Source organism: Scyliorhinus canicula, chromosome 1 (assembly GCF_902713615.1).
Source record: "Scyliorhinus canicula chromosome 1, sScyCan1.1, whole genome shotgun sequence".
Classification (NCBI taxonomy): domain Eukaryota; kingdom Metazoa; phylum Chordata; class Chondrichthyes; order Carcharhiniformes; family Scyliorhinidae; genus Scyliorhinus; species Scyliorhinus canicula.
In genome coordinates this window covers 178021496-178048511 of record NC_052146.1, presented here as the reverse complement: position 1 = coordinate 178048511, position 27016 = coordinate 178021496, and the positions used below count along the sequence as shown (strand labels likewise).

At 48.1% G+C, this 27016-nt stretch overlaps 1 protein-coding gene across 2 annotated transcripts in view; it reads left to right on the top strand.

Annotated features, from left to right (window-relative positions):
• Positions 1 to 27016, top strand: part of LOC119969583 (plasminogen-like) — a 160190-nt gene that overhangs the window by 45702 nt on the left and 87472 nt on the right. For both annotated transcript variants that reach the window (XM_038803378.1, XM_038803387.1), the window contains one exon: positions 19396 to 19535. In XM_038803378.1, the coding sequence (XP_038659306.1) occupies positions 19396 to 19535 (140 nt within the window). The remainder of the gene's footprint in view (positions 1 to 19395; positions 19536 to 27016) is intronic.

The window sequence follows — 27016 nt, the reverse complement described above, 5'->3', positions numbered from 1 at the left end:
TCGTCCCTGCTTCCACCACCTCCTCCGGCAGTGAGTTCCAGGCACCCACTACCCTCTGTGTAAAAAACCTGCCTTGTACATCTACTCTAAACCTTACCCCTCGCACCTTAAACCTATGCCCCCTAGTAATTGACCCCTCAACCCTGGGGAAAAGCCTCTGCCTAGCCACTGTGTCTATGCCCCTCATAATTTTGTAGACCTCTATCAGGTCGCCCCTCAACCTCCGTCGTTCCAGTGAGAACAAACCGAGTTTATTCAACCGCTCCTCATAGCTAATGCCCTCCATACCAGGCAACATCCTGGTAAATCTCTTCTGCACCCTCTCTAAAGCTTCCACATCCTTCTGATAGTGTGGCGACCAGAATTGAACACTATACTCCAAGTGTGGCCTAACTAAGGTTCTATACAGCTGCAACACGTGAGCCTTCTTGACTACCTTCTCCACCTGTGTTGCCCCTTTCAGTGACCTGTGGACCTGTACACCTAGATCTCTCTGACTTTCAATACTCTTGAGGGTTCCACCATTCACTGTACATTCCCTTCCTGCATTAGACCTTCCAAAATGCATTACCTCACATTTGTCTGGATTAAACTCCATCTGCCATCTCTCCGCCCAAGTCTCCAAACAATTTAAATCCTGCTGTATCCACTGACAGTCCTCATCGCTATCCGTAATTCCACCTACCTTTGTGTCGTCTGCAAACTTACTAATCAGACCAGATACATTTTCTTCCAAATCATTTATATATGCTACGAACAGCAAAGATCCCAGCACTAATCCCTGCGGAACACCACCAGTCAATTCCCTCCAATCAGAAAAGCACCCTTCCATTGCTACTCTCTGCCTTCTATGACCTAGCCAGTTCTGCATCCATCTTGCCAACTCACCTCTGATCCCGTGTGACTTCACCTTTTGTACCAGTCTACCATGAGGGACCTTGTCAAAGGCCTTACTGAAGTCCATATAGACAATATCCACTGCCCTACCCTTATCAGTCATCTTTGTGACCTCTTCGAAAACTCTATCAAGTTAGTGAGACATGGCCACCCTTCACAAAACCATGCTGCCTCTCACTAATACGTCCATTTGCTTCCAAATGGGAGTAGATACTGTTTCGAAGAATTCTCTCCAGTAATTTCCTTACCATTGACGTAAGGCTCACCGGCCTGTAGTTCCCTGGATTACCCTTGCTACCCTTCCTAAACAAAGGAACAACATTGGCTATTCTCCAGTCCTCCGGGACACCACCTGAAGACAGTGAGGATCCAAAGATTTCTGTCAAGGCCTCAGCAATTTCCTCTCTAGCCTCCTTCAGTATTCTGGGGTAGATCCCATCCGGCCCTGGGGACTTATCTACCTTAATATTTTTCAAGATGTCCAACATCTCGTCTTTTTGGATCTCAATGTGACCCAGGCTATCTACACTCCCTTCTCCAGACTCAACATCCACCAATTCCTTCTCTTTGGTGAATACTGATGCAAAGTATTTATTTAGTACCTCGCCCATTTCCTCTGGCTCCACACATAGATTCCCTTGCCTATATTTCAGTGGGCCAACCCTTTCCCTGGCTACCCTCTTGCTTTTTATGTACGTGTATGAAAATTGTGCCCTGATTTTTATTATCTGCCATTGACGATATATTTTTTTAAAACTGGAAATAGCATTATTCTTTCCTCCTACATAGAAATTGGATAATATTACTTGTTAATATTACGCTCGGCAAAAATATCAGTTGAGGTGGTTGTGGTTAGCACTGCTGCCTCACGCACTGAGGATCCGGGTTCGATCAGGCCCAGGGTCACTGTCCGTGTGGAGTTTGTACATTCTCCCCGTATCTGCATGGGTCTCACCCCCACAACCCAAAAATGTGCAGAATAGGTGGATTGGCCACGCTAAATTGCCCCTTAAGTGGAAAAATGTTTTTAAAATGTCAGTTAAAGGCAAATTACTAATTTTTATGATTCTACGGTAAACTGCCTGCCACTTCCCATTGGCATCACACTTTTGTAAGGGTATCGATGCCTTGGAGAGGGTGAAGTGGGGAATTATCAGAATGGTACCTGGGTGAGGAATTCAATTATGTGGAGTGACTGGAGAAGGTAGGGTTATTCCCCTTATAACATGGAGGATTAAGTGGAAATTTAATAAATGTGATCAAAAGTATTAAGGATTTTAACAGAATTAATACAGAGAAAATGATTTCATTGGCAGGAGGGTCAGTAACCAGAAGACAACGATTTAAAATAATTGGCAAACGAATCAGAAAGGAGAGAAAAAAATATGTTTTTATGCAGTGAGTTACTATAATGTGTGTGCACCATGTGAAAGGGTGATGGAAACAGGGTGGAGTGGAAATATTTATGGAGGACCTGGGAAGATTTGGGTTTGGGCAGGGATTTACGGATTGGGTTCGGTTGCTTTATCAGGCACCGGTGGCAAATGTAAGGACTAATCAGGTGCGGTCGGAATATTTTAGCCTGTGTTGGGGGACGATACAGGGATGTCCACTCTCCCCACTTGTTTGTCCTGGCCGTAGAGTCTATGGCATTGGCGCTGTGAACATCAAACATTTGGCAGGAATTGTGGGGATACTGGAGGAATTTGGCCGGTCCTCAGCTTATAAATTGAATATGTGCAAGAGCGAGTTTTTTGCGATCCAGGCAAGGGGGCAGGAGAGGAGACTGAGTGAGATGTCGTTCAAAGTGGTGGGAAGGAGTTTTAGGGACCTGGATATTCAAGTGTCAAGAGACTGAGGTCAGCTTCACAAATTAAATTTGGGCAGATTAATAGAGCAGATGAAAGGGGATTTCCGAAGGTGGGACATGCTCCCGCTGTCACTGGAGGGGAGAGTACAGATGTGAAAATGAGTCCTTCCCAGATTGCTGTTTGTTTTTCAGTATCTCCCAATCTTCATCCCAAAGGCGTTTTATCGGAAGATGAATGTGGCGATCTCGTGTTTTACCTGGGCCGGGGAAACCCCGCGAGTGAAGAAGGTCCTACTTGAGCGGGGAGGGGGGGCTGGCCCTTCCGAACTTTATCAACTATTACTGGGCGGCTAACATATCGATGGTTAGAAAGTGAGTAGTGGGAGAGGGATCGGTGTGGGAGCAGGTAGAGGTGGCACCTTTTAAGGGCACAAGTCTGAAGGTTTTGTTGATAGCACCTCTGCCATTCTCGCCAGCTTGGTACTCCACAAGCCCACTGGAAGTGGCAGCCTTGAGGGTGCGGAGACAATGGAAGCAGCATGTGGGACTGGAGGGGACATCGGTGTGGTCACCGATCTGTGACAACCACCGGTTCGCTCTGGAGGTGCTGGACAGGGACGTTCGGAGGTGGTCACGAGCAGGGATCGAGAAATTCAGAGATCTTTTTATTGAGGAGAGTTTCCCGTGCTTGGTGGAGCTATAGGAGGAGTTTGAGTTGCCAGGTGGGTATGGGTTCTGGTACTTGCAAGTGTGGGACTTTGTTCAGAGGCAAGTCCCGGGCTTCCCTCGCCTCCCGCACATCCCACTAAGCGGGCTACAGGATAAGTTGATGTCAAAAACGGGTTGGGGAGGGGAAGATCCCGGAAATATATAAGGAGCTAATGGAGTGGAAGGGGTTTCAATAGGGGAGGTGAAGAGGAAGTGGGAGGAAGATTTGGGAGGGGAGTTGGAATTTGGTTATGGGAGGAGGCCCTTAAGAGAGTCAATGTATCCTTGTCGTGTGCCAGGTTTAGTCTGATCCAATTTAAGGTAGTCCTCAGGGCTCATATGACTGGCCCGGATCAGCAGGTTTTTGGAGGAGGTGGAGGATAGGTGTGGGCAGTATGGGAGGGGGGTCCTGCGAATCATGTACATATGTTCTGGGCGTGTCCGAGACAGAGGGGATTTTGGCAGGGATTTGCGGATGTTATGTCTGAGGGCCTGGAAGGGAGGGTGACTCAGAGTCCAGAGGTGGCAATATTTAGAGTGTCGGAAGAACCGGGAGACCAGTGGGGCAGAGAGGCCGACGTCTTGGCCATTGCCTTCCTGGTGGCCTGGAGATGCATTCTGCTGGGACGGAGGGACTCAGAGCCCCCGAAGTCAGGGGTTTGAGTCGGCGACATGGCGGGGTTTCTCAGTTTGGAGAAAATCAAATTTGCCTTAAGGGGTTCATTACCGGGGTTCTCTCGGAGGTGGCAGCCGTTCATCAACTTATTCAAGGAACATTAGTCTGTCAGCAGGGATGGGGATAGTGGGGGGACAGGGGGGTGGGGGGGGGGGGGGGGGGGAGGCATGGAAGTGATGAATCAGGGTAGGAAAACCAATGAAGGGAGAACCATGAGATGGAGTAGTTACATGGACCATGACAGTTAGGTTCTATGCTTGGGCGGGGTGGGGAGTTGGCCATGTTATTGTGGTGTTTTTGTGTTTGTTGGATCTTTCAGTTTAAAAGTGTTAAAATTATAAATGCCTTAATAAAATATTTGCTGCAAAAAAGAAGGGTGATGGAAGTGGATTCAATAATTGCTTTCAAATATGAGCTGGATATACATTTGAAAAGGAAGCTGGGCAATGGAAAAAGGAGCAGGGAGTGCAATTAGTTGGCTTCACAGATGCCTTCTCTCGCCTGATTAAACTGCACTTTCAATGTGCTGGCAAGGATTACACAACCGGTTTGGGAAGGGGTTGGCAACACACCGGTAAAGCCATGATTCTGAGATTAAGGACATCCGGATCTCAAAGTAGAATAAAAGGCGCCCCTCCACCCGCCCCCCCTCCCCCTCCATGGACATCAGGACCTCCCCATGGACATCTGGATCCCCCCCCCCCTTTGTGGTCAAGGGAAGAACCCTTGCATGCAGATGGGCAACACCTCCCTCCCCAATGAATCAGAGATCTGGGCACCAGTCCCCGACACCACGCAAACTCAATAATAATAATCTTTATTGTCACAAGTATGAAATTACTGTGAAAAGCTCCCAGTCGCCACATTCTAGCGCCTGTTTGGGTAAGGCAGTACAGGAATTGAACCCACACTGCTGGCCTTGTTCTGAATTACAAACCAGCTGTCTAGCCCATTGAGCTATCAGGGTAACCCAACATCCCCCTCCACCGGCAACCCCCTCACAAGGCACCAACCCTCCACTTCACTGGCTCTGGCCCCACTCCCCTACCTCTCATCACAGTCTCTGCGCCCATCCCATCCTTCACAGTCTCCGACTTTCCCCACCCCAATGTATGCATAGCATCTTCCCCTATCTACAACTCGGACTCCCTCACATATAAGGGGAAATCCCCCCCCTTCAGTGATTTGCCAGAAGTGTCAGCCTGTCACTGATGTTGGCACTGATAGGTTGACAGTGCCAGGGCAGTGCCCATAACCCTCAACACTGAGGGACTACCTCTGTGCCTCCAGCATGGTTATCACAACTGCAAAAACCAGTAGTTTACCATAAACCAGATTCTAGCTGGAGTGATGTTATGCCGCCAAGGAGGAGAAATGAACGTGGCCGGACGCTGTGATGTAAAACCATTTAATTATATTAAATATTTCAAATCATGCAAACCACATCGCCAGCAGGGGTGTGGGGAAGATTGCGTTCTAAAATCTTGATAGTGCCAATCCCATTATGGCCCTCTCGCGAGATTTTACAGTCATACCGCGATTCACGCCACAGCGAACAGGCCTGTTAAATTCCACCCAGTGAGTCTCTCGGGATAACAGGGCAGCAAATATTCAAAAACCAATTATTGCCCCAAAATGCATTGGGGAACGATGAAACTAAAATGCATGCTTCCCAGAAGGGCAAAACAGGTAATATGGTTCCTACAAGTCACTGCAGTTAAAAATGTCACAGTTATAACTTTAACTTTAACTGCAGGGCAGCATGGTAGCATTGTGGATAGCACAATTGCTTTACAGCTCCCGGGTCCCAGGTTCGATTCCGGCTTGGGTCACTGTGCGGAGTCTGCACATCCGCCCCGTGTGTGCGTGGGTTTCCTCCGGGTGCTCCGGTTTCCTCCCACAGTCCAAAGATGTGCAGGTTAGGTGGATTGGCCATGATAAATTGCCCTTAGTGTCCAAAATTGCCCTTAGTGTTGGATGGGGTTACTGGATCATGGGGATAGGGTGGAGGTGTTGACCTTGGGTAGGGTACTCTTTCCAGGAGCTGGTGCAGACTCAATGGGCCGAATGGCCTCCTTCTGCACTGTAAATTCTATGAAAAAGGAATCACAGTGGCTTCAATATGGCATCGCTGTCTTAATTGGGAATGTACAGAACTAAATAAACAATAAACAAACTCGCATTTATTCATCACCTTTCCTAACCTCAGCTTATTCCACAGCACTTGATAACCAATGAATAACTTTTTTTTTCTTTTTATATAAATTTAGATACCCAATTATTATTTTTCAACTAAGGGGCAATTTAGCATGGCCAATCCACCTAACCTGCACATCTTTGTGCTGTGGGGGGCCCATGCAGACATGGGGAGAATGTGCAAACTCCACACGGACAGCGGCCTAGGGCCGGGATTCGAACCTGGGCCCTCAGCGCCATAAGCAGCAGTGCTAACCACTGAGCCACCGTGGCGCCCACCAATGAATAACTTTTGAAATTTAGTCACTCTGGTAATTTAGGAAACATATCAGCCAACCTGACTCAACATGTTCTCACAAACAGCTATGACTAGATCACGGGCGCGATTCAGCAGACTTGAGTTAAAGTCCATTGAACAGCGCGTTTAGCCTGCAGCACTGAGAAAGACCCCGTTATTCAATGGCACTTTGCCAGGTTTTTTTTGGCCTTGGCGAGAAACTCCCCATTAAGGTCATACTTTAAGTCATTTCTACGCACAAATCGGGGCACCATTTTTAAAGGCAGCCCTGATCTTTCAACCCCACCTTACCGCCCACACTGTGGCCTCCAGACCCCCCCTCCCACTTCACCCAACTTATCTCTTCCAGAGTCCTTGAGCACCCCCTCGCCCCCCCCCCCCCCCCCCCTCCCCACCCCGGCCCGACCCCTGGCACAGACAACCTGGCACCTAGGTACCTTGGTACTGCCACCCTGGCACTGACCTGGAGAGATTGAATATTTGTGGAAGGGGCTGCTTTGTCCTGGATGGTATTGAACTTCCTGAGTGTTGTTGGAGCTGCACTCATCCAGGCAAATAAAGAGTATTCCATTACCCATTACACTTATGATTTGTGCATTGTAGATGGTGGACAGGCTTTGGGGGGGGGGGGGGGGGGGGTCAATTACTCGGTGCAGGATTCCTAGCTTTTGACTTGCTCTGGTAGTCACAGTATTTATACGGCTAGTCCAATTCAGTTTCTGATCAATGGTAATCCCCGGGATGTTGATTGTGGGGGATTCAGTGATGGTAATGTCATTGAATGTCAAGGGGCAATGGTTAGATCCTCTCTTGTTGGAGATGGCCATTGCCTGGCACTTGTGTTGCATAAATGTAACTTGCCACTTGTCAGCCCAAGCCTGGATATTGTCCAGGTCTTGCTGCATCTGGACATGAACTGCTTCATTATCTGAGGAGTCACGAATGGTGTTGAACATTGTGCAGTCATCTGCAAAACATCCCCATTTCTGCCTTATGATGGGAGGAAGGTCATTGATGAAGCAGCTGAGAAACTCCTGCAGTGTTGTCCTGGACCTGAGATGATTGACCTCCAACAACTACAACCATGTTCCTTTGTGCCAGGTAAGTCTCCAACCATGATTCCCATTGACTCCAGTTTTGCTAGGGCTCCTTGATGCCATACTCAGTCAAATGCGGCCTTGTTGTCAACAGCAATTACGCTCACCTCACCTCTGGAATTTTACACATTTGTTCATGTTTGAACCAAGGTTGTAATTAGGTCAGGAGCTAAGTGATCCTGACTGAACCCAAACCCAGTACCCATTACTCCAGTACTCAGGTTATTGTTGAGTAAGTGCCGCTTGATAGCACTGTTGATGATTCCTTCCATCAATTTACTGATGATGGAGAGTAGACTGATGGTACAGTAATAGACTGGGTTGGATTTGTCAATTTTCATGTGTACAGGACACACCTGGGCAATTTTCCACATTGCTGGGTAGATGCCAGTGTTGTAGCTGTACTGGAACAGCTTGGCTCGGGGCACGGCAAATTCTGGAGAACAAGTCTTCAGGACTATTGCTGGAATATTGTCAAAGCCTTTGCAGTATCCAATACCTTCAGCTGTTTCTTGATATCACATGGGATGAATCAAATTGGTTGAAGACTGACATCTGCTTTGCTGGGGACCTCCAGTGGAGGCTGAGATGGATCATCCACTCGGCACTTCTGGCTGATGATTATTGCGTACACTTCAGCCTTATCTTTTGCACAGATATGCTGGTCTCCTCCATCATTGAGCTTGGGCATATTTGTGGAGCAACTCCTCTAGTGAGTTTGTTTATTGTCCACCACCATTCATGGCTAGATGTGGCAAGACTGCAGAGCTTAGATCTGATCCGTTGGTGTGGAATCGCTTAGCTCCGTCAATTATTTGCTGCATCTGCTGTTTGTCAAATGGTCCTATGCTGTAACCTCACTAGGTTGACACCTCATTTTTAGGTTGCTGGTGTTGCTCCTCGCATGCCCCCCTACATCCCGATCCCAGGAAACAGCTGTATACCAGACAGGTTTCTTGCTTCTGGAAGGTATGATCCCATCACTAGTAGAGATGCAGACACAGAGCCAGGACTTACAGGAGGAGATAACAGCTACTTTCCAGTGCCTGCAGGTGCAGCTAGAGCTTAGCCAGTCACAGAGGGACATGTCACAGGTGCAGAGGGACATGGCACATTCTTAGAGGGGCATGGCACAGTGCCAGAGGTACATGACCGAGGCAGTGAGGGGCATGTCTCACTCGCTGAGGGGCGTGTCCCAGTCCCAGTGCTCCATGGTTGAGGGCATCGAGACCATGGCTCAGACGAAAGCGGAATTCCAGGACTGGCAGTGACGGTGGAGTCTCCGAAGCTCACTCGGCCTCACCTTCGTCCCATGGAGTAGCCCGGGAGCGATCGAGCACCCCAAAGGAGGAAGTGAAGGGGCCCATGCCTCCCCATGTGAAGTGCTGGAACACCTCAGTGGTTCTAAATCCCCCCCCCCTCTGATTTGATACTGGCGCTTCTGATGGGCAGCGGGTGGCACGTCATCACTTGTGACACCTGATGGTCGGCCGGGCCCATCCAGGCTCAGGCCCTCCAGAGGATGGCCACTGAAGGCATCTCAGGTCAGAGGATGAGAGATGCAACAGGCCACCTCCACGTCTGATGTGCTGTCTGGGGTAACGCCTAGAAGGTGCGGTAGAGCACGTAAAATTAGACAGTTAGACACCACTTAAGTTGGCATAGGTGTAGCACATAGGTGAAAGTTAGGGGGCAGGGCACAACAATGTATATAGTCACCAATGAACACTTTTGCACCAACATGCCAACCTGCTTCTATCCTCTGTCTGAAGTGTGTTACGGATGGGCTGAGCTGGGTGTAGAGGGCTTTCCGGATGGGGTAAGGGGGGGGGGGGTGATGGGGGGAGGTTGGGGGGTTGTTGGGGGCTGGGTTTGTAGGTGGCGAGGTGGAAAATGGAGAATGAGGTGGGTAGGATCCCAATGAACATCCCACCTGGGGTCACCCTCAACAAGAGGGTGCACAGAGGTGGAGACACAGGGCCTGTGACGGGATAGGGTAAGGTGTCAGATGTGTGAGGCTACCTTGGAGGACAGCTTACCCAGTGAGTGAGCCCTAACTGCTCACCATCTCCAATATGCAGGGATCACTCGGGTTACAACAATGGTGCTGGTGCTGGCTGTTGGTGGGATGACTCCGAGAGCAAGTCGAAATCTTCCGTGTCCTCCAGGGTGGGCAGGGGCATGAGGGATGGACCTGGTGGGGACGAATAGGGGGGCGCCGGGGTTGGCGCGGGAAGAGAAAGGGGTGTGGGCATGGGATCGGCACCTGAGGGAGCCAGGTCCCGGAGCGAGACTGTGTCCTGGCGGCCATCGGGGAACTCCATGTAGGCATACTGAGGGTTGGCGTAGAGAAGGCGTACTTTGTCCACCAGGGGTTCCGCCTTGTGGTGCCGGACATTCCTACGGAGGAGGACTGGGCCCGGAGTCATGAGCCACGTTGGGAGTGACACCCCGGATGTGGACTTCCTGGGGAAGGCAAAACCACGTTCATGGGGTGTACTGTTCGTTGCGGTACACAGTAGCGACCGAATGGAATGGAGCGCATCAGGGAGAACCTGCTGCCAGCGAGCGGCTGGGAGGTTCCTGGACCGTAGGGCCAGCTGGACGGCCTTCCATACCGTCCCGTTCTCCCTCTCTACCTGCCCGTTACCCCGGGGGTTGTAGCTGGTCGTCCTGCTGGAGGCGATACCCCTGCTGAGCAGGAATTGACGCAGCTCATCGCTCATGAACGAGGATCCCCTGTCGCTGTGGATGTAGTCAGGGAAACCGAACAGGGCGAAAATGGAATCCAGGGCCTTGATGATGGTGGCAGACGTCATATCTGGGCATGGGATGGCGAATGGGAACCTAGAAAATTCATCGACCACACTAAGGATGTAGGTGTTGCGGTCGGTGGAGGGAAGGGGCCCTTTGAAGTCCACGCTGAGGTGTTCAAAGGGGCGGGACGCTTTCACCAGGCGCGCGCGATCTGGCCGGTAGAAGTGCGGCTTGCACTCCGCACAGATCTGGCAGTCTCTGGTGACTGTCCGTATTTCCTCGACGGAGTAGGGCAGATTGCGAGCTTTGATCAGATGGTACAAGCGAGTGACCCCCGGATGGCAAAGGCTCTCGTGCAAGGCACGGAGCTGGTTCACTTGTGCGCTGGCACATGTACCTTGGGAGAGGGCATCTGGGGGCTCGTTGAGCTTGCCGGGGCGATACAAGGTCTCGTAGTTAAAGGTGGAGAGCTCGATTCTCCACCGCAAGATTTTGTCATTCTTGATCTTGCCCCGCTGCGTGTTGTTGAACATGAAGGCTACCGACTGTTGGTCAGTGAGGAGAGTGAATCTCCTGTTGGCCAGGTAATGCCTCCAGTGCCGCACCGCAACGATTGCCTGGGCCTCCTTTTCAACAGAGGAATGCCGGATTTCGGAGGCGTGGAGGGTGCGTGAAAAGAATGCCACGGGTCTACCTGCCTGGTTTAGAGTGGCGGCAAGGGCGACATCTGAAGCGTCGCTCTCTACTTGGAAAGGCAGTGTCTCATCTACTGCGTGCATCCCCGCCCTGGCTATGTCAGATCGAATGCAGGCGAAGGCCTGTTGTACCTCGGCCGAGAGGGGAAATTGCGTGGACTGGATAAGTGGCCGGGCCTTGTCCGCGTATTGTGGGACCCACTGGGCGTAATAAGAAAAAAACCCAAGGCAGCGTTTGAGGGCCTTGGGGCAGTGGGGGATTGGGAGCTCCATGAGGGGGCGCATGCGGTCGGGATCAGGCCCCAGTAGTCCGTTTTGGACTACGTAGCCAAGGATGGCTAAGCGGTCTGTGCGGAACACGCATTTTCCTTGTTGTACGTGAGATTAAGGAGAGATGCGGTGTGGAGGCCCAAATTGGAGCAAGTTTTTACAAATGAGGCCTGGGCTGTTGAGGGGGTGCGGTGCGGTGGGCAGCGCAGGCATAGTGCACAGGTGTGGCTGCTGGGGGGGCCGTTTGCGGGGTCCACGAGGGGTAGGATGGGTGGGCCGAGTGGCTAGCGGAGTAAGTTCGCGCACTACGGGAGGCGGCCATCATGAAAAGCACCAGGGCCTTTGCGGCCGCGAGGTCGGGGGCGGCCCCTTCCAGCAGTCTTTGCTGGATGGTGTCCGATGCAATGCCTGTAACAAAGGCATCGCGCATGAGTAAATCAGAATGTTCCGTGGCTGTGAGGGCCCGGCAGTCGCAGCCTTGTACCAGAGGTATAAGGGCCCTCCAGAAGTCCTCAATCGACTCACCCGGCTGCTGGACGCGAGTAGAAAGTTGATGCCTCGCAAACAGGGTGTTCGCCGACTGTGCATAGTTCTCCTTGAGCAGTTCCATAGCGGTGGTGTAGTCAGTCGCATCTCGAATGAGCGGAAAGACGCTGGAACTAAGTCTGGAGTACAGGAGTTGCTTTTTCTGAGCCTCCGTCGGGGGAGGGTCCGCTGAAGAGATGTAGGCCTCAAAGACTGCGAGCCAGTGATCAAAGTCTTTCCTGGCGTGAGGCGACTGCGGATCCAGCTGCAGACGGTCAGGCTTGATTCTGATGTCCATGGTGAACGGGAAATCGTACAACAATAAATTGTAGCGCTAACAATTATACTCAAAGCCGAGAGACTAGTACAATAGAGGCTTTATTGTTGTACGATGTTGTCCCTCCATCTGCAACTGTAGACTAAGGGTCTGAGCAGCTCTCATACATTTATACATAAGCTCCCTGTGGGCGGAGCCCGCCGGCAGGGGCTTACCGGAGGAACCTGTATTACAGGTACGGGCATACAGTACACATAACTACAGTGGTTATCTCACCACAAGAGTTTAAAAACGTTTTCTTACCTTCTCACTCCCCCTCAACAGCCCAGGCCGCATTTGTAAAAACTTGCTCCAATTTGTGCCCATGTGACTTCCACCTAAGAGTGGCATCGTGGAAGGTTGGCATATGCCAACCCGCTAATTAGATTTAAATCTAATGCAAATGACAGTTTTGCATAGGCCCGGTGACATGGAGCGTAAATTTCAACTTCACCGCCAGTGAAGCAATGGCACGTGGTTCTGGAATCAGCATTGGATGCAAATCCCGATTTTTCAGTGACGCGCAATTCTCCACTTGATTGTGATTCATGTTTCTGGCATCGCAAAGTGGAGAATCCTGCTTCAGATGTTTTATTGAGTTTGAATTCCACCATCTGCCGTGGTGGGATTTGAACCCGGGTCCCCGGAACTTTACCCTGGATCTCTGGATTACTTGTCTAGCTACAATACTACTGCAAAAGTGACACCAGCTCCCCAAAGTAACTAGAGTCTAGGCAAATGTTTTACACATGATTGTAAGTAACAAGATTAATGGTATATGTCTGTGACTAACTGTCTGTAAAAAAGGTGACTTTGTTGTAAATCTTCAGAGTCCGTATTAGAATCATAGAATTGCTACAGTGCAGAAGGAGGCCATTTGGCCCATTAAGTCTGAACAAGCACTCCGTGCAAGCTCACTCCCTGCCCTATCCCAATAAACCTTTAACCTAACCTACATATCTTTTTCGGACACTAAGGGGCAATTTAGCATGGCCAATCCATCTAATCTGAACATTTTTGGACTGCAGGAGGAAACCGGACAACCCGGAGGAAACCCATGCAGACACGGGGTGAATTTCCAAACTACACAGTCACCCGAGGTCGGAATCAAACCCGGGTCCTTGGCCCTGTGAGGCAGCAGTGCCAAATGTTGGAGATTAGGCAATCTTGGAATGCCTAAAACTGTGTCTCTCCCTTTGTATGTTGGAACAAATCTTTGAACCTGTTCCTGAGAGTTTTCTGGTGGTGATTGAAATGACCCATCACAGGAACATGAGCTCCTGTTAATAACCACATCTGGTCCATGGCTCAAAAGTGAGAGTTCTGGCATTCATCACCCAATAACCTCCACATAGCTCAAGTGAGTGACTGTTAATCAGACTGGCTGTGTGTCGATGACTTACAATCAAGTACTTTTGAAGTGTGCTCACAGCTGTGATGTGGGAAATACGGAGACCAATTTGCAGAGTAAGCTCCCACAAACAGCAATGAAGTAAATGGCCAGATAATCTGGTTTTAAGTGAAAAGGAAAATGCTGGTTAATCTCATCAAGTCTGGCAGCATCTGTAGGAAGAGAAAAGAGCTAATGTTTCGAGTCCGATGACTCTTTGTCAAAGCTCTCCCTACAGATGCTGCCAGACTTGCTGAGATTTTCCAACATTTTCCCTTTCATTTCAGATTCCAGAATCCACAGTAATTTTCTTTTATCCAGTGTTTAACTCACTGCCACCTCTCTCTAAGGAATGCCTACCCTGAAGAAGTACTGCTCTTCTCTCCGACAGGATTTCCATAAGTCCCTCCCTCACTATCCTACTTCACTGCTTTCCATTTCTCTCTTAGTGTTGGACAAGGTATTTACCAAGACTCGCTTCCACAGCCATATTTCCTTCCTCAGTGACTGTCTTTGTCTCCGACTTACCCCACAGGATTTCAACTTAAATCCACCCTGTATGTAACCTCCAGGATTACAGGTACCTCCAGGATATACAACATTCTTCCAACTGCTGCTCTCGCCGCATCCTGAAAGCCACACTCAGTGCCATGCGGCGCCACATGAAGACACTCGACATCTCTCTCCAGCAGCACCGTCTTACTCTCTCTCAAAGCTGTCCCTGTCCCCTGTTTCATTTCATTCTTCGCATCAATCAACGCCTTAACAAGACTCTTTTCCTGTTTCTTACAGATGGTAAGGAACGCAAAAAAAAAACTATGAGCTTTGACAAAGAGTCATCGGACTCGAAACGTTAGCTCTTTTCTCTCCCTACAGATGCTGCCAGACTTACTGAGATTTTCCAGCATTTTCCCTTTCGTTTCAAATTCCAGCATCCGCAGTAATTTGCTTTTATCTGGTTTTAAGTGTTGGTTGAAGAAAAGGGTCAAAAAAAGGTAAAGGAACCCTGCTGTTAAATTCTGCAAGATATTCAGGAAACTTGTTTTCCGGGATTTCCTGCCCGTATTTTCGCTCAGTGTACTTCAATTTGTTGTTCAGCCTCAGAGATTTTGAATTGCAGATTATCCAAAGCCAACTCCTAATCGAAAATGCCGATAAATTCAAATCCTCCATGCTGTCTGACTTGCAAGGAAAACATAAAACCAATGGGGTGAAAATTATGCAGTTTAATGTCATGGTAAGGGTATTTTGTCTTATCAAAGTCACCGGGTTAACACCTCCATTAATGTAGTGGGATGAATTAATTTCATAGGAACATTTATACCCTGATATTGCAGAGCGAAGTGGTATCTGAGTCAGATGATTGTAGGTTGAAGTGCTCCAGCAACTTGAACACATCATCTCGGCTGACAGTCGCTTTCGGTACTGATAGAATGTTGCACTGTCAAGGGGTACTGACTATAATGTTCTTGTCGAATGGCCTGATTTATATTACAAGAACACTTGTAGGTAAAGCTATAAATGATTTATTAACATTAATTGGGGTCAACTATATACAAAACAACAGATAAATAACAGTATGATCATGCACAAGAAACTCTCTTCCAGCTCTCCAGTCAGTCTGAGGTCACCTGACTCTAACATTAACTTATATACCAGTGAGACTCCTAGTGGTCAGTTGGTTAATTACAACACAACCATGCTATCACTACATTCCCTTTCCTTTGAAGGAATAAATTAATACATTATCATCAGTACATGGGTGGCATGGTAGCATAGTGGTTAGCACTGTTGCTTCACAGCACCAGGGTCCCAGGTTTGATTCCCGTCTTGGATCACTGTCTGTGCGGAGTCTGCACGTTCGCCCCGTGACTGCGTGGGTTTCCTCCAGGTGCTCCGGTTTCCTCCCACAAGTCCCGGAAGACATGTTGTTAGGTAATTCGGACATTCTGAATTCTCCCTCCGTGTACCCAAACAGGCACCGGAATGTGGCGACTGGAGGCTTTTCACGGTAACTTCATTGCAGTGTTAATGCAAGCCTACTTGTGACAATAAAGATTATTATATGGTATATATGATATCATGAGCCTGTGAGTCTAACAGTATTTTTTTTAAAAACTGGTTTAACAAATGTATATATCATGCAGTGCAGAAGGAGGCCATTCAGCCCATCGAGTCTGCACCGGCTCTTGGAAAGAGCACCCTACCCCCTACCCAAGGTCAACACCTCCACCCTATCCCCATAACTCAGTAACCCCACCCAACACTAAGGGCAATTTTGGACACTAAGGGGAATTGATCATGGCCAATCCACCTAACTTGCACATCTTTGGACAGTGGGAGGAAACCGGAGCACCTGGAGGAAACCCACGCACACACGGGGAGGATGTGCAGACTCCGCACAGACAGTGACCCAAGCCGGAATCGAACCTGGGACCCTCGAGCTGAGAAGCGATTGTGCTATCCACATATATATATATATATATATTTATATATATTATGCACAAGAAGAGTAGCCATAGTATATACAAATAGTCTAAATCTACAAATTGAGTCGATCAGGTTTTCTTCTGACTCTGGTTGATCTTCTCAAAGTTTGACTTTGCAGCTCAGAACTTGTAGATTCAATATTCTCCATGACATTCTCATGCTCAGGAACTGCTGAACACTGCAGCTGACATTGATTCTGACGTAGATTCGTCATCCATCACATTGTGAAAGTCTTCTTTGGTTTTCAAGAGTGCGCAATGATTTCTTCTTAAAACCAAACCTGCCTCTGTCTGTACATTCTGGGAATGAGGTGCTACTTCAAGCACAATGGCTTTTCCCGACCAATTGCCTGAATCTTCTACTCTTACAATGTCATCACTACTCAGAGGTGGTAAAGTTCCAGACACTCTATCATAGAACTGCTTTTGTTTTGCTTTAATGTTTTGCATTTCCTGCAGTACCACTGCATTCTCCTCCTTCTGTTCCAAGTATGAAAGTGTGGTACGCAACCTTCTATTCATGAGTAACTCTGCTGGTGATCTACCATTTGACAATGGTAATGCTTTGTAACGTGATTTTGTGAGATATGGATCAGATTGGCTGTCCATTGCTTTCTGCAATGATTGTTTTACAACATGTACACTTTTTTCGTTAAGATCTTTGGGATCCATGCCTATACAGCATCACCATTTTTATGTTTCACACATACCATGGAATTTACCCCATTTGCAGGCTCTTCTATCTTCTTGATAACTTGTGGTTCTGTATCTGATACGGGTGGCAGGGTAGAAATGAGATTGACATGCAGATCTACATCTTCAGCAATTTCACTACTAATAGTTTGTATCGTTGCTTTAGATAATGCATAATTTGCTGATAATGTTCTCAGAATCGTTGGAGTGTTGATCCAATCCTTTGAGGATGCTGTATACCAACTTCTATAGACCTAATTATTCACAGGCTGATCACTTAATAATGAATTCAAGCCCTCGGAAGCAGTCCTCATCAACCTGCTTATTTTAAATGGAGCATCAGTTTGCATTTTTTTGAGTGCTGGAGAATTTTTTGATGTCTCCAAAAAATTATTCTTCTCTGTTATTGCTCCAACAAACAATGATGTTTCATCACTGAAGACTGCATCTTCCATTGTGCTGACTGATCTGGGGTTGAGCTTAGATCAGTGTTCTTCAAACTTTTTTTCCGGGGACCTATTTTTACCAACCGGCCAACCTTCGGGACCCAACCCGGCCGACCTTCGGGACCCAACCGGCCGACCTTCGCGACCCACGCCGGCTGACCTTTGTGACCCACGCCGGCCGCTTTGAGCATTCCACCATTTTCTCTTACCTTGTTTGCTGCTGATTAAAATGGAGGAAATAGCTTTGGGTCCTTTTGGCCCTCGTACACGCTCCTTCAATGGAACCTGTTGGGTGAAGGTGAAGCCTTCCGGTGTCGGAAAGTATGGAGTCTCCATCTGTCCAAAGTTCTGCATTTCTTCCGTAAAATTTTATTAAATAAACCCTACCCCTGAACTTGTAAAAAAATCAAATAAAATTAATAAAATAAATGAAAAAAATAAAAAATAAATTAATAAAATAAATTAATAAAATGAATAAACCCCCCCAAAACGTGTAAAAAAAAAAGAAATAAAAAAAGAATAAAAAACGGTTACAGAGGAACAGTACACAGATGAGCATGGAAATACCTTTGTGAGAAAGGTAATGCAAGAATGAGTATGACTAATCATCATTTGCATTCCTTTTATTCTAATATTGATGGAGACAGGAACATTACACACTTAAACTACTTACTTCATTGCACCTTTAAAAATTACTCCAGGTAATCAAGGAACAATGAAGTGAAATGATAAATTGTGCAAGCACAAATGAGCGATTAAGCTGAGACCTCTTAAAAAATAGTGGCCTCACTGCGCATGTGCGCCCGATCATCGTGTGTGCGCAATGCGGCTAAATTTTTTTACATGTGCGTGGCCATTTTAAAGGCCGCTTGCAACCGGCGTTATGAAAAGCTGACTGCTGCGCGGGGATTTGCGCGATCGGGAGCGCCACGGACAACAGCTCCGCGACCCTCCCGACATCTGCCCGCGACCCACCTGTGGGTCGTGCCCCCGACTTTGAAGAACACTGGCCTAGATTAACAATTCTAAGCAAAGTGATTTTTTTTCCTTTGCATCTGGAACAAAACTTGCCAAACGCTGGACACTGCCTTAATTTTTGCCTTTGACCACATCTTTTACAAAGAAATACTTCATCTTGATCTTTAACCTGTTTGTTGGTGTCCGAGGAACTGCAGAAACTTTCCCGCTTTTTTTCAGAAGTTTCCCACCTTTTTGGAAAAAGGGCGGCAATCAGAGTGCTTTCCTCCGAGAAGACGCCACCATTACTGAGAAACATTTTAGAATGCTATGCTGCTAGCTCGTGAGCCTGACAAATCTTAAATGTTCCAAAGACAGCTTCGATTCCCTCAGCAACCGTTCCCTCAGCTTATTTTCATTCACACCAAACACAATCTGGTCCCAAATCAGGGAAGATTCCACCACAGAAAAATTACAGGTTTTGGCTTTTAATTTTAATTCAGTGATGAACTGATCTATGGACTCTTCTGTCTTCTGTAAATGTGATCTAAACGCATAATGCCCATAATTTTCATTCTTTCTGCGGTGCAATGTGCATCAAATCTTTAAATGACTTCATTAGAATTTTTACTATCTTCATCATTTGCATATTTAAACGTATTAAACACAGCAATTGCTTCGGGCTCTGCCCCTGCTAGGAGCATCACTACCTTATGCGAATCTGATTGATCTCCTAAATTTACTGCAGGAAGAGACAGATTAAATTGCTGTTGAAACACACGATAGTTGCTGTCCATATTACCATTCGATCTGAGACTCATTGGTGGCTTCAACGACTTCATAGTGTTAATATCTATTCCTTAACCAACACTTAAAATAGATTGTCTGTCCATTTATTTAATTGCTGTTTGTGGGAGCTTACTCTGCGCAAATCGGCTTCTGTGTTTCCGACATCACCGCTGTGACTACACTTCAAAAGTACTTAAAAGGATGTCAAGCATTTTGACACATCTTGAGATTGTGAGAGACGGTATATAAATATATAAGTTCCTTCTTGCTTTCTGTTCGAATTTTCAAGACTCCAATTGTCTATTGTCAAATATGTATTGTCTTTAAATGAACACCTATTTTTAAAGTGACTGCTGGTAATAAATTAATATGCTTTTTTTGAATAGTTACACACCAGAAAATAGCCCACATGCTGACCTGGAAGAAAACTATTGCAGAAATCCTGACAATGATAACACAGGTCCTTGGTGCTACACTCTAGATGTAAACGTGCGATGGGAATACTGTCAAATACAAAATTGTGAAGGTATTGTCTTGTGGAGCGCAACCGTTAAATTAATGTCTGAAAGCTCAGCTATGACTAAAGAAAGGATGGATAGCAAGCTGGCTACACAACACAAAGCAGAGAATTAGAGTTAAGGCAGCACTGATGGGTGTAAGGTGGGAAGTGACATTGCACATGCATCAGTGGTTCATGATTTCCATTGATAATGTGAACTTGGGAATCGGAGAACAAGTTCTAAATTTGCATCTGCCACAAAATTGGAAATGGTAAATCTGGAGGAAGAATGGAACAATTTACAGGAAGAGACTAATAAACTTGCAGAATGGACATGTCCTTGGCAAATTAATTTCAATATAGATCAGTGTGAGGTAATGCATCTTGGTGAGAAGAGTCAAGAGGCGACATGTTGTTTGGGCAATATAAGGCTAAATAGATCCAGGGACATAGATGTACAAACGTAGTGACACAATTTAATGAAACCATATAAAGAGTAAACTGAATACTTGTGTTTATTTCCAGAGGTCTAGAATTGAAAAGCAGTGAAGTTATATTAAATTTGTATAGAACCTTGGTTAGACTACACTGGGAGTACTGTGGACAAGGTGGTTCGCCATCTTATTAAAAAGGATACAAGGAACTGGGGAAGGAACATAGAAGATTCAGAGGGATGATACCAAAACAGAGAGGTTACACTAATTTGGAAAGATTGAACTCAGGACCTTTTTATCTACAAAATTGTGGACAGTGACCTGATAGAGGTCTTTAAGATTAAGTTTGATAAGGTGAACATAAAGGGTGCGATCTAATGGCCACGTCACACTGGGCACAAATCCACATGAGCCGGTAAGATCACGGGGGAGCCGAAATTGGGGACCGTGGCGGACGCTGATCTGTTTCCGATCTAACCAGCCCGCTTGTGTTAGTGACACCTGGAACCCAATGCAACGTGCCGAGAAACCAGCAATCACCAATTAAGGTCAATCTCCATTATTAACGGGAGGGAACCTCTATCGAATGGCCTCCTATGATCTAACTGGCTCTCCAGTGAGCGGTCATTTAACATGTAGCTAGTGCAATGGCTGCTGTGGGAATCGGAGAAGGCGAGTAGCCTTCTTCAAAACCGGGCAATAAGCCTGGGGGGTTGGGGGAGGGGTTGGAGGTGATGGGTAGCAGACGGAAGTGGGGTGGGGGCGAGAATGAGGGCCTCCTCGGCCCTCCGGGCATGCCAGACCCTCACCACTGCTGCCTGTCCTCCATCCTGTGGGTCCTCTCCGGCCCATCCTCAAGTCCACCCTGCTCCGGCCCTTCCTCGAAGGTGACCAAATCTCCACCTCCAGCACGTCGCTGTACTGGGTTGTGGAGAGCACAGCCCACCACCACGAAGAGGGCGACCCCCTGGGGGGGTGTACTGCAGTGCATCGCCGGAGCAATCGAGGCATCAGGACCACATTTTGAAGAGTCCAGTGTGTCGTTCAATGACAGTCCAGGTGGCCACCTGGGCCTCATTGTATCGGGTCTCCGCATTGTGTTACCGGCCTCCGTACAGGCTTCATTAGCCTCAACTGGTACTCCTTATTCCCCAAGAGCCAACCTGAGGTGGTCCTCGAAGAGGCCAAGGATGTCTGACTGTCCCAGGATGCATCTGTCATGCACACTGCCTGGGAAGTGTGAACACACGTGCATGATCCTCTTGTGGTGGTCGTACATGAGTTGGACATTCAGGGAGGAATGGAACTCCTCCCTGTTGATAAAAGGCAACGTGCATGCCATCTATCACTCCGTAGATCTGGGGCATCCCGGCGATGGCGGAGAACCCTGCCGCCCAGGCATCTTTTTCTCTTTTTCGGCCTGGTCCAGCTCAAAGTTTATGTAGTTAGCTGCCGAGGCACGTGTGGGCTGTAGCTTGTGAAATGCCATACAAGTCCCCGCTTGATCCTTGGAATGATCTGAGGCATAGAGATTCAGGGCTTGACAGTCACCAGAAGCAGGTATCCTCCTCCTCAAAGTGGTGCCACATCCACGAGGACATGGCATAGGTGCCACACAGTGTCCTTGTTGAGGCGGAGCCTCCTGCAGCACACACCTTCCGTCATCTGACCAAAAGACCAGCGACGCCTGTACACCTTGGCCTGTTGCCGGCCTCTCCTTATAGGTCCCTCCCTGGCTTGATGGGCGGCTGGGTCCTCCATGTGTAGGGCAGTGCCTCGAGCCTCTCACATCGCTCCTGCCTCTGCTTTCTCCGACGTAGGTCTTCTGTTGGACTCAACAGAAGCAGCCCTGCCAATGCTACTGGCAGGCCCATGTAAGAGGATCTCGCGGTGCTACTGGCCGGCCCTCGTAAGAGGCTCGAGGCAGCGACCCTGGTCCTGCCCCTTGTGCCCTGTTATCTCTGAAGAGAGGTTGGATAAACTTGGTTCGTTCTCACTGTAACAACGGAGTTGAGGGGCGACCTGATAGAAGTCTACAAAAGTATGAGGGGCATGGACAGAGTAGATTGTCAGAAGCTTTTTTTCCCAGGATGGAAGAGTCAAATACTCGGGGACATAGGTTTACGGTGCGAGGGGCAAAGTTTAGAGGAGATGTGTGAGGGAGGTTTTTTTACACAGTGGTTAGTAGGTGACTAGAACTCACTCCAGGGGAAGTGGTGGAAGCAGGTACGATAGTGACGATTAAGGGGCATCTTGACAAATACATGAATAGGATGGGAATAGAGGGATATGGGCCCCGATAGTATAGAAGGTTTTTGGTTAGCCAGGCAGCATGGCCGGTGCAGGCTTGAAGGGCTGAAGGGCCTGTTCCTGGGCTGTACTTTTCTTTGTTCTTTTTTTGTTTATATGCTAACAACCACTGTTGGCTGCAAAGGCCATCTACATTTCACAAGCGGTACGGTGGCACAGTGGTTAGCACTGCTGCTTAACAGCACCAACCACCCAGTTCAATTCCGACAGGTTTCTTCCCACAGTCCAAAGAGGTGCAGGTTAGGTGGAATGGCCATGCTAAATTGACCCTCAGTGTCCAAAACTCTCAATGAGTGTCAAGGATGTCACATTGAACCCATCTCCTGCATTTTAGTGTGTGTAATTAAGCTAACCCTCTGACTTTACACTATCGTAAATTTACTGTGGGATTATTAATAGAAAATTGGATTGCATTAAAATTGCGAGTTTGGGAAATACAGCATGGCTTACAAGGGGGGAAATCAAAATCAAAACACCTTACTTCTTTAAAAACGCATTTTATTCAAACTTGTATCAAAGTAGGTTACAGCAAATAAACACCCCTGAAGCATTCTTCCCAACAATTAACTATACAGTTTGTACAGATTTTCCTCCTTTTTCACCCCCCCTTCCCATCACCCAGCCCCCACCCCCAGCGACGAACAGCTCCTCAAACACGGTCACAAACATTCCCCCATCTTTTCTCAAACTCCCCTGCTGAGCCCCTTAACTCATACTTTAACTTCTCTAACCACAGGAAGTCGTACAGGTAACCCAACCATGCTGCTACTCCCGGTGGCGATGCCGACCACCACTCAAGTAAAATTTGTCTCCGTGCAATCAGAGAGGCGAAGGCCGTGACATCGGCCTTCCTCCTCTCCATGTGCTCTGGCTTCTCTGAAACCCCAAATATCGCCACCAAAGGGTCCAGGTCCACTCTCTCCTCCACTATCCTGGCTAAGACCACAAACACTTCTGCCCAGAATCTTCCCAATTTTTCACAACCCCAAAACACGTGCGCATGATTCGCTTGCCCCCACCCACACCTCTCACACTCATATGCTCCCCCCTGAAAGAACCCACTCATTCTCGCCCGGGTCATATGCACCCTGTGCACCACCTTAAACTGTATCTGGCTCATCCTTGCACAAGAGGAGGTCCCATTTACTCTTCGCAGTGCCTCACTCCATACTCCCCAATTGATCTCCATTCCCAACTCTGCTTCCCATTTCTCCTTGATCTTCACCACCCGCTTGCCTCCCTGCTCCCCCAGCCACTTATATATATCCCCAATTCTTCCCTCACCTTCCACATCAGGAAGCAACAGTCGCTCCAGCAGGGTGTATCCCGGCAATCTAGGGAACCCCTTCCAGACCTTTCGTGCAAAGTCCCGAACCTGTACATACCTGAACTCACTACCCCTCGGCAGCTCTACCCTCTCCCTTAGCTCCTCCAGACTGGTGAACCCTTCCTCCAAATACAAATCCCTCACCTTAACCAGCCCAACTTTCCTCCACCTCCTGCATACACTATCCATTCCCCCCTGCTCAAACCCATGATTTTCGCACAGCGGCGTTAGCACTGATATCCCTTCCTCCCTAAAATGCCTTCTCAGCTGATTCCATATCTTCACCGTGGACTGCAACACTGGGCTCCCTGAATACCTACTCGGAGCCATTGGCAATGCTGCCGTCACCATAGCCCTCAAACTAGACCCCTTACAAGATTCGTCCTCCATCCTAACCTATTCGACCCCTTCTTCCCACCACCGCCGCACCTTGTCCACATTCGCCTCCCAATAATAATGAAGCAAGTTTGGCAATGCCAAGCCCCCCCCGATGCCTCTGCCTCTGTAGCAGGGTCCTCCCCACCCTCGGCACCTTCCCTGCCCATACAAAGTCAGAGATGATTGTGTCCAATTTCCGAAAAAAGGCCTTTGGTATAATGATCAGGAGAGCCTGAGAGATAAACAAGAACCTTGGCAGAATTTCATTTTCACCACTTGGACCCTCCCCGCCAATGTTAAGTGCAATGTATCCCACCTCTTAGGATCCTGGGGTTGGTTTAGCTCACTGTGCTAAATCGCTGGCTTTTAAAGCAGGCCAGCAGCACGGTTCGATTCCCGTACCAGCCTCCCCAGACAGGCACCGGAATGTGGCGACTAGGGGCTTTTCACAGTAACTTCATTGAAGCCTACTCGTGACAATAAGCAATTTTCATTTTTTCATTTCATTTTAAGATCCTCCCTGGCCTCCTCCACCAGCTTCATTAAGTTCCACTTATGGAGCCTCATCCATTCCCTCGCCACCTGAATCCCCAAGTACCTAAACCTATCCTTCGCTACCGTAAATGGCATCCCCCCCTCAGGGCCGGTTTTAAGCCTATTTGACCAATTTCATCAAATTGAGCCCCGCACCTTAAGGGAGCCCCGCACCTTAAGGGAGCCCCGCGCCAGCGGCGACAGAGTTACCGTTTGAAGCCTTTTCTGTATTCTAAGAGGAACTATAGGGTAGTTTTTACTTTTGGAGAACGCACCGCATTACCGTTGACAAATCCTTCCGCCCGGGTAAGTAAGTTTCAATATTTTAGTATATCAAGCATTTAATGTTTTTTTTAAATTAAAGACGAGCATACTACACGAAATATAAACATACATAAATTTTTACTTTTGTAGAGTAGGGGCCCCGCCATCACTTTTCTAATTAGGCCCGCAATTCCTAGCACCGGCCCTGCCCCCCCTAAATTAGCCCGCTGTGCCAGGTCATTCACCAGGAATACCTTGCTTTTCCCTAAATTCAGCTTGTATCCCGAGAACCCTCCAAACCTCCCCAACAGGCCCATAATCCTTCCCATACTCTCCAACGGATCCTAAACATACAGCAAGAGGTCATCGGCATAGAGCAACACTCAATGCTCCCTCTGTCCCCTCATTATCCCCTGCCACTCTGCCGACCCCCTGAGAGCCATCACCAATGGCTCTATGGCCAGCTCAAATAGGGATCCCTGTACCACAGGGATCAGTGCTGGGTCCTCTGTTATTTGTCATTTTTATCAATGACTTGGAGGAGGGGTTGAAGGGTGGGTCAGTAAATTTGCTGATGACACCAAGATTGGTGGAGTAGTGGATGAGGTGAAGGGCTGTTGTAGGCTGCAAAGAGACATTGATAGGATGCAGAGCTGGGCCGGAAAATGGCAGATGGAGTTTAACCCTGATAAGTGTGAGGTGATTCATTTTGGTGGAAAATTTTTAATGTGGATTACAGGGTCAACGGCAGGGTTCTGAGGAATGTGGAGGAACAGCGAGATCTTGGGGTTCATGTCCACAGATCTCTGAAGGTTGCCACTCAAGTGGATAGAGCCGTGAAGAAGGCTTATAGTGTGTTAGCGTTTATTAACAGGGGGCTTGAGTTTAAGAGCCGCGGGGTTATGCTGCAACTATACATGACCCTGGTGAGACCACATTTGGAGTATTGTGTGCAGTTCTGGTCAGCTCATTATAGGAAGGATGTGGAAGCATTGGAAAGGGTGCAAAGGAGATTTACCAGGATGCTGCCTGGTTTGCAGGATAGGGTCTTATGAGGAAAGGTTGAGGGAGCTAGGGCTTTTCTCTTTGGAGCTGAGGAGGATGAGAGGCGACTTAATAGAGGTTTATAAGATGATGAGGGGGATAGAGTGGACGTTCAGAGACTATTTCCTCGGGTGGATGTAGCTGTTACAAGGGGATATAACTATAAGATTCAGGGTGGGAGATATAGGAGGGATGTCTGAGGTAGGTTCTTTACTCAGAGAGTGGTTAGGATGTGGAATGGACTGCCTGCTGCGATAGTGGAGTCGGACACTTTAGGAACTTTCAAGCGGTTATTGGATCGGCACATGGAGCACACCACAATGACAGGGAGTGGGATAGCTTGATCTTGGTTTCGGACAATGCTCGGCACAACTTCGAGGGCAAAGGGCCTGTTCTGTGCTGTACTGTTCCATGTTCTATGTTCTGAACAGCAGCGGCGACAGGGGCACCCCTGTCTGGGACCCCTGTGTAAGTCAAAGCTTCATGAGCTCATATCATTCGTTCTCACCCTCGCTCTTGGCGCCACATACAGCAACCGCACCCATGCCACAAATCTCGGCCCAAACCCAAACCTTCCCAAAACTTTGAACAAGTACCACCACTCCACTCGATCAAATGCTTTCACTGCGTCCATGGGCACCACCACCTCTGGTACCAGAGCTCTCGACGGATTCGTCACCACATTCAACAGCCTTCTTATATTACTTACGAGCTGCCTGCCCTTCACGAAGCCTGTTTATGATCTTCTGCCACCACCCCCGGGACATAATCCTCCATCCTCCCCGCCAACAACTTAGCCAATACTTTCACATCCGTGTTCAATAGTGATATGGGTCTACATGACCCACATTCCAACGGATCCTTCCTTTTTTTGGGATTAGTGTTATTACTGCCTGCTTCATCATCTCCGGCAACTTCCCCTTCTCCAGTGCTTCATTAAACGCCCCCAACAGATGTGGTGCCAGGTCCGCTGCAAATTCTTTATAAAATTCTGCCGGGTACCCATCTGGCCCAGGGGCCTTCCCCGACTTCATACCCCTGATACTATCCAGCACCTCCCTCAGCCATAGGGCCTCCTCCAATGCCTCCCTCTTTGCTTCTTCCACCTGGGGAAATTCCAACTCGTCCAGAAACCAACTCATGTCCCCCTCCTCTCCTCCTGGGTCTGCTTCATAAAGTCCCTGGTAATATTCTCTAAATGCCTCATTTATCTTCCC